Raw genomic sequence first — 17,172 nt, forward strand, 5'->3', positions numbered from 1 at the left:
TTTTTAAATTTAATTAGTCAATCAATTATTCATTATTTAACTGGATTTCTTAGCAAATGGAGTCATTGATATAGTTCACGTTTAGCATTCATTTGACTGTGTACTGCTTTCCTTGAAGCAGTGACTTTTATATATATGATTATATTTCTGACGTGCAGTACTCCAGCTAGTCAAGTCCTTAGCTTCTATTGTGCAAAAGGTATTAAATTGTGCAGCCATTTTATGATGGCTGCACTTGGAAATTAGAATGAAACCACTGAACTCTGCTAATAACCTCAAATTTTGCTCTCATCAGCAAAAGTGGGTGATAGGCAAAAAATATATATCCCATCTGTCTCATTTATATAATGCCTAATTTGGACTCCACTGCTTAAAAAAGAAACCCACAGCAACTATGGGCAATGTATAGTATTTTTAGCATCATTCAAAACCTATCTTTTGACGTGTATCATTTCCAGATACCTGGGGCAAAAAAATAAAGGCAATTCTTTGTCACACAGGACTCAGCCTGTCTGTCATTTTCACTAGGACAACAATTTAGAGGGTAAGGGACAAATTCATTTTCAGGTTTCAAACCAAGTGAGGGGGGGAGGGATAGCTCAGTGGTTTGAGCATTGGCCTGTTAAACACAGGGTTATGAGTTCAATCCTTGAGGGGGCCACTTAGGGGATCTGGGGCAAAATCAGTACTTGGTCCTGCTAGTGAAGGCAGGGGGCTGGACTCAATGACTTTTCAGGGTCCCTTCCAGTTCTATGAGATAGGTATATCTCCATATTAGACCTGCTAAGCAGAAAGTCCCTTGTGGTGAAGGTTGTTGCAACTTCCATTTCTCTAGAAGGTTTATAGTGAGAATACAGCACAAAAGGCAAATATGGATGTGGGCAAGCTAAAGTTAGTTTGATCCAGTAGATCACCTCAGGTGTCTATGATTCATCCTCCAAATAAAGATGCTCCCACTGATCCCAATAAGGACATTGGCAACTCCAACACCAGCCTTTCCTTGTGGTACAGGATAGGCTTTCATATATACTTCCTTGTGCCAGTGTCTATGAATCTGGTCTAAAGACTATAGCAGGATTTCCCAACTTCTGAAAATGTTGTTTAAGGTTATTTGCTTCATTAACATACATGAGGAGATTCGTGTGAGCCCAGCGCCAGGACAATTGAGCAGTCACAGAAGTTAGCTTGTAATACTAACATTTTTTCCTCCTTATAAACTTTGCTAATATATGTAACAGGAGTTTTTTAAACTGTCTGCCTCAGCACTCTGCAAGAGGGAGACCCAGACTTGCATTTTAAAACCTGTTAGCCTAAAGTTCTCTGCACGTCCCTCGATTCCCCACTCCGGAGGCAGTGAGGCATTCGATCAACCAGAGGTTGAAAAGAATCTCAGGTGCCAGGTTGCCAAAAGGAAACTGGACAACTCTCTGTGTGTACTTATAACTGATGAGAGAGGAATCAATAAACCATCTCATGGAGGAAAAGGCAAAAACAGCCTGTGATGTGCTGGGTATTTGCGAAACATGACAAAAGAAGGAGATGGAGGTCAGCTGGAGGATGGAAGCACAGTCATTCTAGGAAATGGAGAAGGCACGAGGACAGTTGGAGGAGTCGGATTCATCATAAACAAGGAATGGTCTTCGAAAATTGTCTCATGCCATTTGAAATCATCGCGTATCAGGGTGCTTTACCTTCGACTGAACCGAAACAGCACTCTCAAAATCATCCAGATCTACACTCCCACAAGTGCATGCGAAGATGATGATGTGGAAGGATTCTATCAGGAGCTGGAGGAAACCCTCGCTCAGAGTTCCATTGTGATGGGAGACTTTAATGCCAAGGTTGGAAGAGGGAGAGAAAGCGAAAAGTTCATAGGCAGGTATGGTATTGGAGAACGAAATGTGCAAGGAGAACAACTAGCTATATTGGCAGAGATGAAGAGAATGTTCATTGGTAATACCTGGTTCCGAAAGAAGGCCAACAGAAGTTGTACTTGGATCACACGGAACATGAAGACAAAGAATGAAATCGATTACTTTCTGATTGATAGACGACACATTGTTCAGGATATTTCAGTAGTGCCATCATTTAACATCGGCAGTGATCATCGCCTACTGAGAGCCAGACTCACATTCACTGGGAAAGTGGAGAAAAAGGCTCTGTGTATGGCGAACAGAAGGCACTATACGGTAGCTTTTAATAAGCCAATTCTGAAGGAAAACATTTCCAGGGAAGACTGGAGCCTCCTGGATAACTGAGAATTATGAGAAATTCAGTAAGAGGCTGAAACGGTGCATGAAATCAGATGAGCATGAAAGACCAAAAATAGATAGTGGAAGAATCTCGGAGAATACAAAGACCTTATTGGAGAAGAGGAGGAAAATGAAAAGAAATGGCAGCGACAGGCTTGAGTACTCCCTTCAATGCAAGCTCATACGAATGAAGATGAAGGAAGACTTCAAGAAATTTCTAACCGAAAAGCTCCTAAAGGCTTCTGAAGATTGTAAAAGTCTCAAAAAAATGCAAACAGGAACTGGCATTGTATAGGTCATCATTATCGGCTTTGAAGAACAAGGACGGAGAATCAGTAACCGATCGAACTGAGATGGAGTCAATCTGCAGGGATTTCTATACCCAGCTGTTTGCATCCCGCATAAATGTCCCAATGCCATCACTTCAACAAACAGATGAACACATACTCCCGGTTCTCATCAGCGAAGTCCATCATGCAATCCATCAAATGAAAGAGGGGAAGGCTCCAGGCAAGGACGGTCTGATAGCAGAAGTGCTTAAAGCGGGAGGTCAGGAACTCTGGAAAGCTCTCACCCAAAAGTTCAGCCGTTACCTGGAAATCCAGAAGATACCATCCAGTTGGAAAGAGTCCAATACCATCTTGCTGCATAAGAGAGGCTATCGCCCGATCTGCCTGCTTTCACATGTCTATAAATTGTTCACCAAAATAATAACAAATTGACTGTCACAAAACCTGGATGAACAGCAACCTAGAGAGCAGGCCAGTTTTCGAAGAAATTACAGCACGACAGACCACATCTTCACCCTAAACCAACTACTAGAGTGTTCAAGGGAATACAAGTTCCCTTTGTGCATTGCCTTCGTGGACTACGAGAAGGCATTTGATAGCATGGAGACTAACGCCATTTTTGAAGGTCTTTCAGAACAGGGCATCAGCGCAAAATATATCACACTATTAAAGGAAGTGAACTCTGGCTGCAGCACGGATATATCTCTGTTCGATACTCCCCTCCCCCCATCGAGAAAGGTGTGAAACAAGGAGATACAGTTTCACCAAAATTATTCACAGCCTGTCTTGAATTGGTCTTTCCACAAACAGACCTGAAAGGCAGGATTAATATCAATGGCAAGTGGCTAAACCATCTCAGGTTCGCAGATATAATGCTGATAGCCGAAAATACAGTCCAGCTTGAGAGAATGCTTAAAGAACTGAACGCGAAAAGTAATCAATTCAGATTAAAAATGAACCAGTTGAAAACAAACTATATGAGATCAGATGTTCTGCCAAGAACTCAAATAACTCTTGGAGGAGAGCAGATCCAAGAGGTCGACAAATACGTTTATTTGGGCCAGGAAGTCAACATGCACCACAATCGAAAGGTGAACTGTTGTGCATAAAAAAAGCTGGATTGTGCGCATTCAATGACACCAGGGACATCCTCCAAGGAAAGATCAGCAAAACAACGCGTGCGAATCTTTTTAACTCGACCGTGCTTTCAGCGATGCTACATGGCAGTGAAACATGGTCGCTGATGAAGATTGAAGAACATCAACTGTCTGTCACACAGAGGGTGAACATTTTGGGGCATTTCACTCCACAATCACATCCCCAATGAAATAATTAGGCAGCAGTCTGGAGTGCGAGATGTTGTTGTTGGAAGCAGGCTGAGCAAAATGCGGTGGGCGGGACATGTGGCCCAACTCAGAGACAACAGATGGACTGCAGCTATATCTGAGTGGTATCCGCGAGAACTGAAACGGCCATGAGGTCGGCCTCCAAAGAGGTGGGATGATTTCCTAACAAGGAGATATGGACAAGCATGGCGAAGGATGGCCAGAGCAAGAGAAGATTGGAAGACGTGTTGTGATCGTCTCAGTCTTAACTGATGAAGGACCGACAGTGTATGCAGTCTACGCAGCCTAAAGTTAGACATCTAAATCCATATTTAGGCCTAAATGAGGACTCATGTTCAAAAGTGCTGAATGGGAGTCATGCAATTCTTATTGAAGTTTTGGTGATAGCCAAAGATGCTCAGAACCTCTGAAAAATCAGTTTTGTGACCCTACTGGGACTATTCACAAACTGAAAGTTTTGCATAAGCTAAAGTGCTTTGTTGGATCAGGATTTTATTTAGATGCCTGCCTATGGGTAGAAGTGTTTAATTTGGGTTCATAAGGCTTGAAAATTTTGGCCACTTTCTCTGCTCCTAGGAATTTACAATCTAATAACTAGAGAGAGAGAGAGAGAGAGTAGAAGAAAAGGAACTGGGAGACCCAGATGAGGAAGATAAATCTTGTAGTACTTCATGGTCTAACATCACTGTAAGGGTCAGGAAGGATTTTTTCCCTCCAAATAAAGCATTGCATAATTGACACAGAGTATCAAAAGAGATGCATGAGATATTTTTCCCTCTTCTTTGGATTACCAGGTGCTAGTTACTTCCAGAAGCCAAATACTGCTGGACTAATAAACTGAGCAGATAGTATTATTTTTGCTTTGTAACATTCTGTTTGTGTTCTTTTTCCAGAACTAGGAAGATATGGAAACTCCTATTTTCAGAGAAATATGGTATTTGTGTAAATTTTACTAATTTGGCCATCCTAGAATTCTGTAGCAGATCATTTATATCTCTCTCCTCCAGAGGCCTCAAGGAGGTACTTGGAAAGTAGAGCAGTTGAATGGTCATCCTATCATTTTAAGAGAGCTGAGGAAATAATCTACTTAGTGGATTTTGCCTGGATTTCAGTTTTCTCAAGTATATTAATTATTTCAATTTATTCACACCCCCCCTTTTTTTTTTTGCAAGATTTTTTCCTCTAGTTGTACTTGGTCACATAAGCCATATGGTATTTTTTTTAATACAACCCATAAACAGCATGGAGGCTTCAAGAAGGTAGCAGAACATAAAATAATAATTTTAAACTATTTGTTCTCTTGGCCATTTAGGGCTGGCCCTATATAATGTTCCTGGAAACATTAGGTGTCTTTAAGATATATTATTCATGTGCAGAGTTTACTTGCTCTTGGCCCATTCACAGGAAATAATTGCATACATGTTTGTGCACATAGCTGCAAAGGGTGCAGCCACATCCAAGGCTCATTGCCAAAGCTGGAGAGAGGTTCTTGAAGCACTGTTCCCTTTCTATTTCATGCCCCCGTCTATTCGAAAATATACCAGGTCCGTAATGTTCTATTACTGTAGTCACAATAAATGTGTGTGCTTTCATAGTTGTGAAGGGGTAGGGCCAGTTGTTTGTCTGGCTCGTTTAACTCTGTGCCAGGCCTTTTGCAGAAGGGCTTTTGGGAACACTGTCTCCCAGCTGAGACAAGCAGTGTCCAATCCTATGTAAAATATACCCCTTCCCAAACGAACACCTGCTGGTATGAGCTTAAAATTTGTTCTTGCATCAGTGAGAGTGAAACTCAATTGCCCAACACTAAAGAAGCATAAGTGTAGAGTGAATACACAGAATTTTTGTTGCCATATTTTCTCCTCTCTGCTTTGGGATATCACATCAGAGGTGCATGTCTTACACACTACTATAATTCACTAAAAAGATAGGGCCAGACTGTGACAAGTGCACAGGGGTGGGGGATGGGAAAGGCAAAGCACAAGGACACTATTTCCTGATGGCATGGTACATTCCAAACCCTTGTTGTTGCTACAGTCCTTGCACTTGGAGAGCACAAACAGCAATCCCTTGGTATGCTTCTGATGGTGCTTGACATCCCAAATTGGATCTGGAAAAGGCAGAGTCCATGGCCTAAATGTGTTGCAATCTGTATTGTTCTCCTGCATACTGAGTCACTCAGCTGAGTACCCCCTTTTGGTGCAGCCCTTGGGGACGGGAGGACAGCTACACACTGCTTCTGGGAGGGCCAGTGGCTGAATGTCACCATTTGACATACATCATTAAACTTCTGCTCTCTCATTCTTGTTACATGACTTGTAATGAGAACAGAGAATGGCACAACATGAATCCTTTCTCCTGACAGTCTGAAGGAAAAAAATGTGTATCCCATTCTCGTGCATTTTAAGCCTATGATCTTGTGATCCAATCCTATTTAGGTATGCAAACAGATCTTGTAACTATGCAGCTGAAATCATCTTGCCTGTGCATGCTTCAGGGATTTTTTTTCCCCCTTACAAAGACCATGACATTCATAAAGAAAGAGCTCAAGCGATATTTTAATGAATAGACTGTGGATTTGTAGTAGGAACTCAGTATGAATTCCAATGTTGTCTCACAATGTTGAGAATAATTTTTTTAAAAAGTCCAGATGCAGTAAGATTCTGAATATTAAACTCATGATGCAAAGTGTCTGTGTTCCCTCTCCCCTCCACAATGACCTGAAAAATGATGGATTATTTTTATATGAACCACAGCTACTCCTCAGAACTGCAGTGACTGAGAGTCATAAAAAGACATCTTAGCTTGTCACACTTAACAAGACTCTGACCCTTCTCCTATTGCACTTTTCTTCATGATGAGTTTTTTGTGGTGATTATGAGACACAAATCCTGCAAAATCCAATAAATTGTGTCTTTGCAGTGAGATTTTTCATGTGAAAGGGGCATCATGTACTGAATTTAGTGTGTGTGTTACTTATTCGTTGGGAACAGATGGATTAATATTTTATAACACCACTGAATGTGCAGGCAGCACCAGGGAAGAGCATGTTACTAGGTTTCCGAGTTGCCTGATGGGACTGTGGAGTCTTACAATTCTTAATGAAAGAAAAAAAAAAGATGTATGTCAGCCTGTATCCTCAAGAAAATCTTCCACCTTCCTGTTATAATAAGAAAAATGAAAATAATAAATAGCACCAGTTATGAAAATAATAGGCTTCAGACTGCAGGTTTCCTAGTACCACTTCTCATTGTTTCTTATAGTCTGAATAAATAAACAGAGCACAGAATAAAATTCTGTAGTAACTTTAAAACAGGCACATGAAAGAGTTAGACCCTTGCAATCAAATGGTGGGCACTGTGCACCAAAATGTGCTGTCAGACCCACACTGGGATCGAAGACAGGCAACTCAGAAATCCTCTGCTTGAATTATATCCTGAGATGATTACAACTATGTACCATTCCTTACTCTGAATAGCTTCCCCCACTTTTCACTTCCTTTTGGTGTGTGGGTAGATTTCCAGATGAAGTAAATTTAAACTCATGAAAGAGGACAAACCTGATAAAGTAGCAAATATCATTTATGCTGCTAATTATTACTATAAATACATATTAATGGTGAATACATATTAATATAGAATTACATTTAAAATTATTTTGCTGTTCTTAACTTAGAATATAACACATGATGATTCAAGAGATAGAACCACACTGCGTAGGGTGGGCGAGCTGCATAGATGATGTCTGGAAGAATTATGCATTTAAAGGCCAGGAGTAGGCATCCAGCATCATTAAGAAAAGCACTTGAGCACATGCTTAATGATAATCACATACTCTAGAGATTTCTTGAACAGCGGTGCTTTCATGAATCAGGGAGCAGGCTAACCAGCAGCAGTAACTACTCCTGTGGAGCAGCTGTGATATTTAAGAACTGCATTAAAAACCTGCATGAAGGAAGCCATTTTCAGTGCACAACAAGAAGTTGTATTGATCCTACAAAATCCACCAATAGTGCTGCATATTCTTGAGCACTAGCTACTGGCACTTTACCCAGTTAACTATTTCTACATACACAGGCATGTCTCTCTTATAGTGCATTCTGGTGACAATATACCTGTCACTAGGAAAGTTTGCCAGGCACTGACTGTTGCCCAGGGCCATACCCCTGCAGGGCACTGAACACTGTCAGCAACATTAATGGTCCACCATCACCACTAGCAAGTGCAAGCAGCCAAACTATCCACTTATGTTTAACAGCCCAGGAGTGAAAAGAGACTCCCTGCCCTCTTTCTCCCCAACAGTCTCCCTGCAGCAGCTGTCATTTGGCCTTTATCGTTTATGGATTCCACTTAAAAACTAGATATCATGGTAATCTGCAGATATGAAATAACAAAGCTCTGTACATTCATAGGGCAACTTTTAACCTAGACTCTGTTGATACACACCAAGTTTATTCTGCATCTGTTTAGAAGGAGAAAAAAACCTACAGTTTTATGCATGCAGATGTATGTATATGAGTTAATACCCTATCTGCATTACTGCCCAATTTATGGAATAGATCCTCAGGTGGTGAAAATTTACATCTGGTGAAGATCTGACTCCTAGTGTGTATAAGCACCCATTTTTTGTGTCAGTGTCATTCATTTGGAACGTAAGGATATACCCACAAATATTGATGGTGCATTATGGGGGTGGGGCAGATTGGGCTCTTATGCTCTTGATTATATTATTTTATGTCAGTTGCAACAACATGTAGCTTGGCTAATCATATAAACACTTTAAAAAGTCATGATTAGCTAAATCCCATTTACTGTTTTTGCTGACTTTGAGAAGGAATTTATGAATTATCGCCCTTATGCACCTAAAAATGTTTTCCCACCACAAATGTATTCCGGCTGCATGAACCCGAAACAACAGTTACATATCTGCTTAGTACCCATAAGGAGTCAGAGACAGGAGATTTCTGTGGAAGATTTTCTGTACCAGTCTTTGAACTTAATCAGTGTCTGATCTCAGAGAGGCTGCAGTATAGACAAGAAATAATTTACTAGGGTTAGAATTTGGAAATTATGCTAATTCACTTCTTCAAACCTTCTTTCACTCACTGAAATTCAGTGAAGAATAGGAATCATGAGGAAAACCATAAATGTAAAGTTCAGTGCTACAACTGAAGAGATTTTTCATACCGCCCCCCAAGCAATGTGGTAGGAGAAAGTTTAGAATATAGATATACTAATGATCTTCTGTCTTGGCCATTGCTTTACGTCACAGAAACTTATTTTAATGCATCTTGAAACTCATGTGGTCCTGGAAGTTTTCACTTAGATCTACCTGAAAATACTAAATTTCTTTGAACTCTCATTTAAGAAGTAGCCATACAGCCTTATAGTGTTAACTGAGCTGCAAATTTTCTGGTTGGGATTCTTTTCGCAATAGCATCTCTAATGTAATAATTAGCTATCAGAATTCAATGCCTGTCTGTCATATAAGGTATGCCCCCTTATTCTAACCTATCTTGTTTGGATGCACTAAGAGAATTAGGTGCTGGGGACCACCACCTCCTACAAAGCTCCTGGATAGGCGAAGGGCAGGATAGGCACATATTAGAAAGCTCAGGGGCAGGGACGCTGGAACAATCTGTATAGTGGGGGTGTTGAAAGACATTGAACCAAACTGTAAACCCTGTATATGATGGAAGCCATTTCAAGACAGGGGTTGTGGCATCACCTAGTTCCAGCACCTATGTCCAGTGGGAGGCTACACTAATACCCAGTTCTAGTCCACAGCCCCAAAAGGATTGTTCCCATGAGCTGGCTTGGGGTGTGTGGCCAGACCCATGGATATTCTGCACATATGACGCATCCAAGCAAGCAGCACCAGGGGCATGCACTCAGCTACTTTAGCAGCTTGAAGCATTGTTGAGTGTGTTTACTCGGGGCCCTGACCCATCTAAGCAAGGTGGTTCTGAGATCCTTCACTCTGCTGCTACCACTTCATTGCCCCTCTCACATCACTCTACCTAGATGCTTCACAAGAATCAGTCCAGAATCTGGCCCTCTATTGTTCATGACTAAGCTACTTTTCGGCAGGTATCTGTGTCCTAGGGTCTAAACAAAGCAGCTTACGGGGAGAGATTAGGAATAGTTTTCCTATAATGTCCTCTGTTCTGTTCCATCTCAAGTGCATGCTGATTATTGGAATAAGAACAAATTATGGAGGAGGAAGCTATTTCTGGATGCCAGTCAAGATTCACTAAACCTGGGCTGTCTTCTGATGGCAGTATCTCTCAGAAGCAGATGGAACATTTTCTGGGGGAAAAAAAATCATTTAGAGGCTCCATTCACAGGACTGATGTTCACTAAAGAACTCCCTCGGGGGGAGCAGGGCAGAGGCAGGGAGGGAAGCCCGTGTGATATTTCATGATATGAAGCAAGGCTCATGTAGTTTTACTTTACTTTTACTTTTCACCTAGTGGGTATGAGTCATGATAATTAATCACAGAAAGAGGGACAGGATTATGGCACTATGTCCTAAAGCGTCCGTTTAAACTGCTGTGATGATGGATGGCCTCTGCCTGAGCTGTGATGCCAGTCTAAAGCTTTTAGCCATGACAAAATAAATAAAGCAAGCATTGTAAAGCTTTGGCTGTTTTTGCTTCCTTCCTCAGGCAGTGCTGGCACTCCAGTGATGTTTAATAAAAACGGTGATGCACCGGGGCGCTATGACATCTTTCAGTATCACACAACAAACACCACCACTCCAGGCTACCACCTGGTTGGCCAGTGGACCGATGACCTGCAGCTCAACGTGAGTCCAATTTACTCTTCACTTGCTCACTTTTATGAGCGTATAGTTATCAGGTTGACTTTTGTCACCAAGAAGGAACTAGCGCAGGGGACAGTACTTAATGTTTTTGTACAATATCTTCCTTTGTTCGATATGCAGTTTGTTCTCACCTAGTGCCCTATCGGTTCTGATTTATACTGAGTTCTGATGACCATGCCATTTTTTATTGTTGTTTGTTTTTTTGCTCATCAGAGCTCTCTAGCCGCTAACTGGGACAGTGGCTTTTTCTCTGTAATGCATAGCTGCTTGAAACCTCTGGGATTTCATCTTTAGAATTGCAAATTGCTCTAAGTGTCTCCAGCTTGGTGCAAAAGAAATGGATTTGGGGGATATATATATATATATATATATATATATATAATTGGAGTGACTCTCCTTTCCCAGGGGTTATTTTTTATGCACTTAGCAGTGAGGCAGCCCTTACATGTGCTGCAGTCCTTTCATAATGAAGTCTAGCTGAAAGGTAAGGCAATCAAATGTCTCCCAGTTATTCTTGACGTTGCCCATGTGAAAGAAAGAATATGACTATTTCCTTCTGCAAAGGCAGACTGTGTTCATCTGTGGAGTCTGAGTCATTACTTTTTTAATACATTTTTCCTTACAAACTAAAGTCCAGCACGAAAACACACAAACAAAAAGAATACCTGCCCCTTGGTCTGTAGAATAGGACTAGCATGTGCCTACCTCAGAGAGGAGTTGTGAGGGTGAAATCCAGTGTTGATTGTAAGGCGCAGATCCCATGGCATTTACACTCCTAGACAGGTGGAAATATTATAATTTGGAAATGTAACTTAATCTAGTACATTTTCTTCTCACTTTAATTAATGTAGTCCATGTCTTAACCAAGTAACACCAGTAATTAATGTGGGGAACCAAGGGTCACTCTTTGCACAATATTGGGCTTCGTCTTAAATTTCATACTCATTAAGGGATGTGACGTGTTTTGTCAGCATTATTCAAGCTGCTGTGTTTAATTTAAAGCATACTGTCTTATTAACTTGCAATTTAAAATTATTTTCTGCCAAAATATCAATATTTTATTATCTAAATACTACTTAATATAAACTACTCATCCTGACCTAATATAATTGAAATCAGAAATTAATGGCGCCTTTGTCGTTCTGCAGCAATTGGGTTCAGAGTTTCCATACAAAGTACTTTCCCCCCCTGCTCTGGGCTTTGCTAGATTGTGTTATATCAGTGGGTGAGGTTACTACAGCAACTTCCATTCTATCTGCCTGTGTGTTCCACAGGCCGAATACCTCCAGGAATTGCCATTGGTTTGCTAGTCCTCTGTGGAACATTTCAAGAACAAGGTAACTTTTGCAGCTTCAAAAGTAGTAGGAATTCTCTAGCCAAGGGGACCAGACTACTAGCTGCCATTAAATAGGTCCCAAGAGAAACTGCCAAATCCTGTAGTTTGCCTTGTAGGTTTATTTCTCTGGATGACTCCCTGGATGTATCAGTTTCTTTATTTATATCAGTCTTGCAAACTTCTTCCCACCAATGTGCAAAAGGGGAAAATGTAAGAAAGATGGTCCAGTGAAAGGTGGCTAGCCTTGAACTCGGGAGACCCAGATTCAATTCCCTACTCTGTCACAGACTTCCTGTGTGACCTTGGCAAGCCTTGTAGTCTCTATGTGCCCCAGTTTCCCATCTGTAAAATTTGGAAAATGGTACTTCTCTACTTTACGTGGCTGTTGTATGGTACATGAGGCACTCAGACATTACAGTGATGGGGGCCATGTGATAGTGAAGGTTGTTGTTTTTTGTTTTTGTTTTTTTGCTATAGATAAATAACATATTCCTCCCTCATTTTCACCACCTCCCCCGATAAAGGATGAGAAAATAAATGTTCACGGCAGTTTTGCAAGGCTGATGTAGTATATTCCGTTTATATTGAAGAGGACAAAATGCAATTTACTTTCACATTCATATTTGGTTGGGGTTTTTTTGAAGGTGGGTAGTTTTATTCTTGATACTTTTGATAACTCTAGGGTATGTTTTTATGGCCAGTTAGTAAATCTTTTCTCCTTACAATGTGGAGCGCTTTCATTTTTCTGAAGCACACCTGCACGGGCTATCTGTTAGATAAACAGAAAAAGGCTTAAGGCATAACATTCAGGAGGCCTCTGGGTGCTCTGTATATGTTTTTCTTTTTGTCATAATCTACTTACAGAGCCAGTTTTATGAAGTGTCTGAGACAGTCTGGGCATTTTTCTCAGGCCTGGTTGCTTCTATGTATCTTTATATTACCTTTGATTTCACACGTCTGGCAGGAATGTTTTCAAAAGCAGGGCTGAAGTTGTGCTGGAATGCTGTTCTGGCACTTTTGTGGGGGGAGGTTGTAATGGCGTTTTGGTGCTATCATTTGCTGGAAGTGTTTTCCGGCACTTCTTTATTTAGGATGGAAGTACATTGCAGCACCTCTTTTTTTAGGATTGGAGCACTGGGCTAAAGACATATACTTTTTGTTCTGGGCATTCACAGGGCCAGATTCTGAGCTCTCTTACAGTCAGGGTAAATATGGAATACCGTCTCTGATTTCTCTTGAGCTACCCTGGATTTACATCACTGTCTCTGACATCAGAATCTGACCAAAAAAGCTAGTGAGAAAATATCTTGTAACATTTTTGCTGCAACAAACCCTGGACATAAATTATGAATTTTCCACGGGGGAGAGAGGGTAGTATAATCACCAAATCTCCTTATGGTGTGATTGTTTTCTAACACCTAAAACGGCTCTTTCTGGGACATAAATCACAATTTAGTGAACACTCTGGATGCATTTCATAGTGAGGATAAAATGAGCTGATTCTAATTTTAAATGGTTTGACCAATATTCTACTGAAAAATGTTTGATGTTGCATACACCCTGTAGTCAAGCAGAGTTCCGATTACAAGAATATCAGTCTTCCTCCCACTAAGAGGTCCTGCAAGTACATCTTGCCTCCCACTGTTTCTTGAAGATTTTTAACATCACTTCCACCCCCCTCATGACCTCCCTCGCACATATTTGATATACAATATTTATACTTTCTCTCCTCTCTGCAGCTTGAAATGCCTAATCCTCGATTTTAGACTCAGAAATCAGGCCAGCTCCATACCCATTCAAATACAATTTCTTGACCTACAGTACAAGCCAAATTGCTCAGATTAAAGCTAATGTAATTAGACAATAAAAGTGTTAAACATGGTAATGTTATCGTATGAAAGCAGGTCTATATTTCAGTTTGCTGATGTTGAGGGGACACTTGGGCTAATATGAAATAATGTCGAGAGAATGGCATCATTGCAAGGAAGAGAAATGCCTTGAATGTATTTAGCATTAAATGAATCATCATTCAGCTACAGTAAAATAGAATAGTTGGATTGTCAATGCATATGGTGCAGTATATCAAATTCACAGGTGTATGTTACCAGTGGCTGTGATTTTTATAAAATTTAAATTCAAGGATGTTTCTTGATAGAAAGCTGCATGGATTGAGAAATTATTCCTATTGGCTATTTGCTGTCCCGAAAGGAAAGAGGAGAGGATGGGGAATAGCAAGAAAGTGTGCAAAGCCACAGCTACTCTTGGAATAGTGTCTTCCAGATGTTAATTATATTATTACAAATTAACTTTTCTTTTTCAGTAAGAGTAATGCTGACACATTTTTCACACCATAAATATATCATATTTGATATATGATATGTCTTAGGACATATCAACACCGGAAAAGCAGGTTATCATCAGGTTATTCATTAAGCCTCAGGCACTGTAACTTCAGGTTCACTATCGTACTTTTCTATTTAACTATTGATCGTGTAATTATCTGTTGTTGGGCCTGTTGTTTTGTCATGGCATGGCATGTTTTAGGAACCTTCCAAAGAGATCACGTCAACTGGGAAAAAAAGTGTCATGGGCAATAGGTTTTTATTATTACTATTTTGCATTTAAACAAAATAACGTTTATTACTTGCAATAAATGTCCTATCTAGTACTTGTGCTTTGATACCACTGGAAAATAGAGAGATGATTTTGTGGATAAAGAACAAAGCTAGTTATCAAGAGATATGTGTTCTATTTCCAGCTCTTTCTCAAGCTTCTTGTGTCAATGTAAGCAAGTTATTTAACTTCTTGGTGCCTTTGTTTTCTGTATTTATAAAATAGGTACAAGAACAATACTAACCTACTTGAGAGGGGCATTGTGCATATTTGCTAATTGATCTTTGTAAAGAAGGTTGAGCTTCATAGGAAGAAAGCATGATAGAAGTGCAGATAATTGTGGATGATACCAAGCTGGGAGGTGTTGCAAGTGCTTTGGAGGATAGGATTAAAATTCAAAATGATCTGGACAAACTGAAGAAATGGTCTGAAGTAAATAGGATGAAATTCAATAAGGACCAAATGCAAAGTACTTCGCTTAGGAAGGAACAATCGGTTTCACACATGCTAAATGGGAAATGACTGCCTAGGAAAGAGTACTGAAGAAAGGAATCTGGGGGTCATAGTGAATCACAAGATAAATGAGAGTCAACAATGTAACACAGTTTCGCAAAAAAAAAAAAAAAAACCCACACACACACAACCCACATAATTTTTGGATGTGTAAGCAGATGTTCTAAGCAAGACATGAGAAGTAATTCTACTGCTCCACTCCGCACTGATTAGGCCTCAACTGGAGTATTATGTCCAGTTTTGAGTGCCACATCTTGCGAAAGATGTGGACAAACTGAAGAAATTCCAAAGAAGAACAACACAAATTATTAAAGGTCTAGAAAACATGACTTATGAGGGAAGATTGAAAATATTGAGTTTGTTTTGTCTGGAAAAGAGAAGACTAAGTGGGGGACATAAGTTTTCAAGTACATAAAATGTTGTTACAAGAATAAGGAAGAAAAATTGTTCTCATTAACCTCTGAGAATAGGACAAGAAGCAATGGGCTTAAATTGCAGCAAGGACAGTTTAAGTTGGACATTAGGAAAAACTTCTTACCTGTCAGGGTAGTTAAGCACTGGAATAATTTCCTATGGAGGTTATGGAATCACCGTCATTGAAGATTTTTAAGAGCAGATTAGACAAACACCTATCAGGGATGGTCTAGTTAATACTTAGTCCTGCCATGAGTGCCAGGGACTGAACTAAATGACCTCTCAAGGTCCCTTCCAGTCCTACAACTCTATGATTGACTGAACATTGTTGGTCAAACACAGCTGACCTTTGCAACCACCACTTAACTTTCCAGATATTTTAAAGTGTTTGGCGGAGGTAGAAACTCATCACTCTGGGAAAAACTGGAAGTTTTTCACTGGGAATTTGGTGCTGTGGGCCACTATCACTTCAGCATTGTTGCTGAGAACCTGTTGTTTCTTAAGGTATGTCTACACTGCAATAAAACAGCCACAGCTGGTCTGTGTCAGCTGACTCAGGCTCAGGCTGCGGTGCTATGAAATGTAGACATCGAGGCTCATGCTGGTGAACATGTAGGCTCTAGGAACCCTCCCCCCTCACATTGTGTCCCTTGCAGTCCGGGATTTAACTGTGCGGGTCTAAAGTTTCAGATTCACTGAACCCCATCCAAGTATCCCCAAATCTCAAAATTCTTATCTATTTAAAAAAAAAAAACAATAAGGAAGAAAAAAAGTACTGCAAAATCTTGAACTCCCATACCATCAGATGTGGTGATTGGGGGAGGAGCTTAGCTAATAGATAGAATGTTATAAATGTTATAAATGCACCACATTTTAATCCAGTAACTAGAGCAGTGGTGGAACAGTGAACCACGGTCACTGGGAGGAGCTGTGGAGGGCTGTGCCTGCGTATGGTCTTTGTCAGCAAAATGTCTCGTGGCCCGCAATCAGATTGCCCTGATGGGTTGCATGGGGCCCGCGGCTGCACGTTGCCCACCACTGAACTAGAGAGTTAATGATTTCTAAGATATATGCACATAGGTTAAATTAGAGTTCCGGTGTGAAATGTTGGCTCCGTTTGAAGTCAATGGCAAACTCCCATTGATTTCAGTGGAGCCAGGATTTCACGCCCAAGTGTGTGCCTGTTTCCTATTGGCTAGAAGTTCGTAGAGTCACTGAACGGAGAAGCTTGTTTATAGTTTTCTGCACCTTAGGATTCTGACTTACTCGAGTTGTACGTATGTTACTAGATAACAGGTAGAACCCGATTTGAACAGAAAAGAGCTGTCTGAAAGGAGATTTGACTGCTGCATTTGAACACTAAGTTCCTTGGGCTTTTCTTTAAGCATTTTGAACATGTAGATCCTGAGCTAGGGAGGAGGTGTCTGGGTCAGATGTTCAGAATGAGGCTTTGCTAAAGAAATCCATGTGGTTTTATTTTGTGGCTTAGTACCCAGTAAAAAAATGGGGTTTTAATCTCATTGCAGTACATAACATTCCTTCTATAACTTGTAGTGTCACAGTATGCATGACATTTTGTTATAATC

The 17,172-nt window shown here is 40.5% G+C and overlaps 1 protein-coding gene across 1 annotated transcript in view; it reads left to right on the forward strand.

Annotated features, from left to right (window-relative positions):
• Positions 1-17,172, forward strand: part of GRM7 (glutamate metabotropic receptor 7) — a gene marked incomplete in the record, with an annotated part of 535,789 nt that overhangs the window by 346,840 nt on the left and 171,777 nt on the right. The window contains 1 exon segment of the mRNA XM_034776365.1: positions 10,553-10,692. Coding sequence (XP_034632256.1) covers positions 10,553-10,692 — 140 coding nt within the window.

Source organism: Trachemys scripta, chromosome 7 (assembly GCF_013100865.1).
Source record: "Trachemys scripta elegans isolate TJP31775 chromosome 7, CAS_Tse_1.0, whole genome shotgun sequence".
NCBI classification, from domain to species: domain Eukaryota; kingdom Metazoa; phylum Chordata; order Testudines; family Emydidae; genus Trachemys; species Trachemys scripta.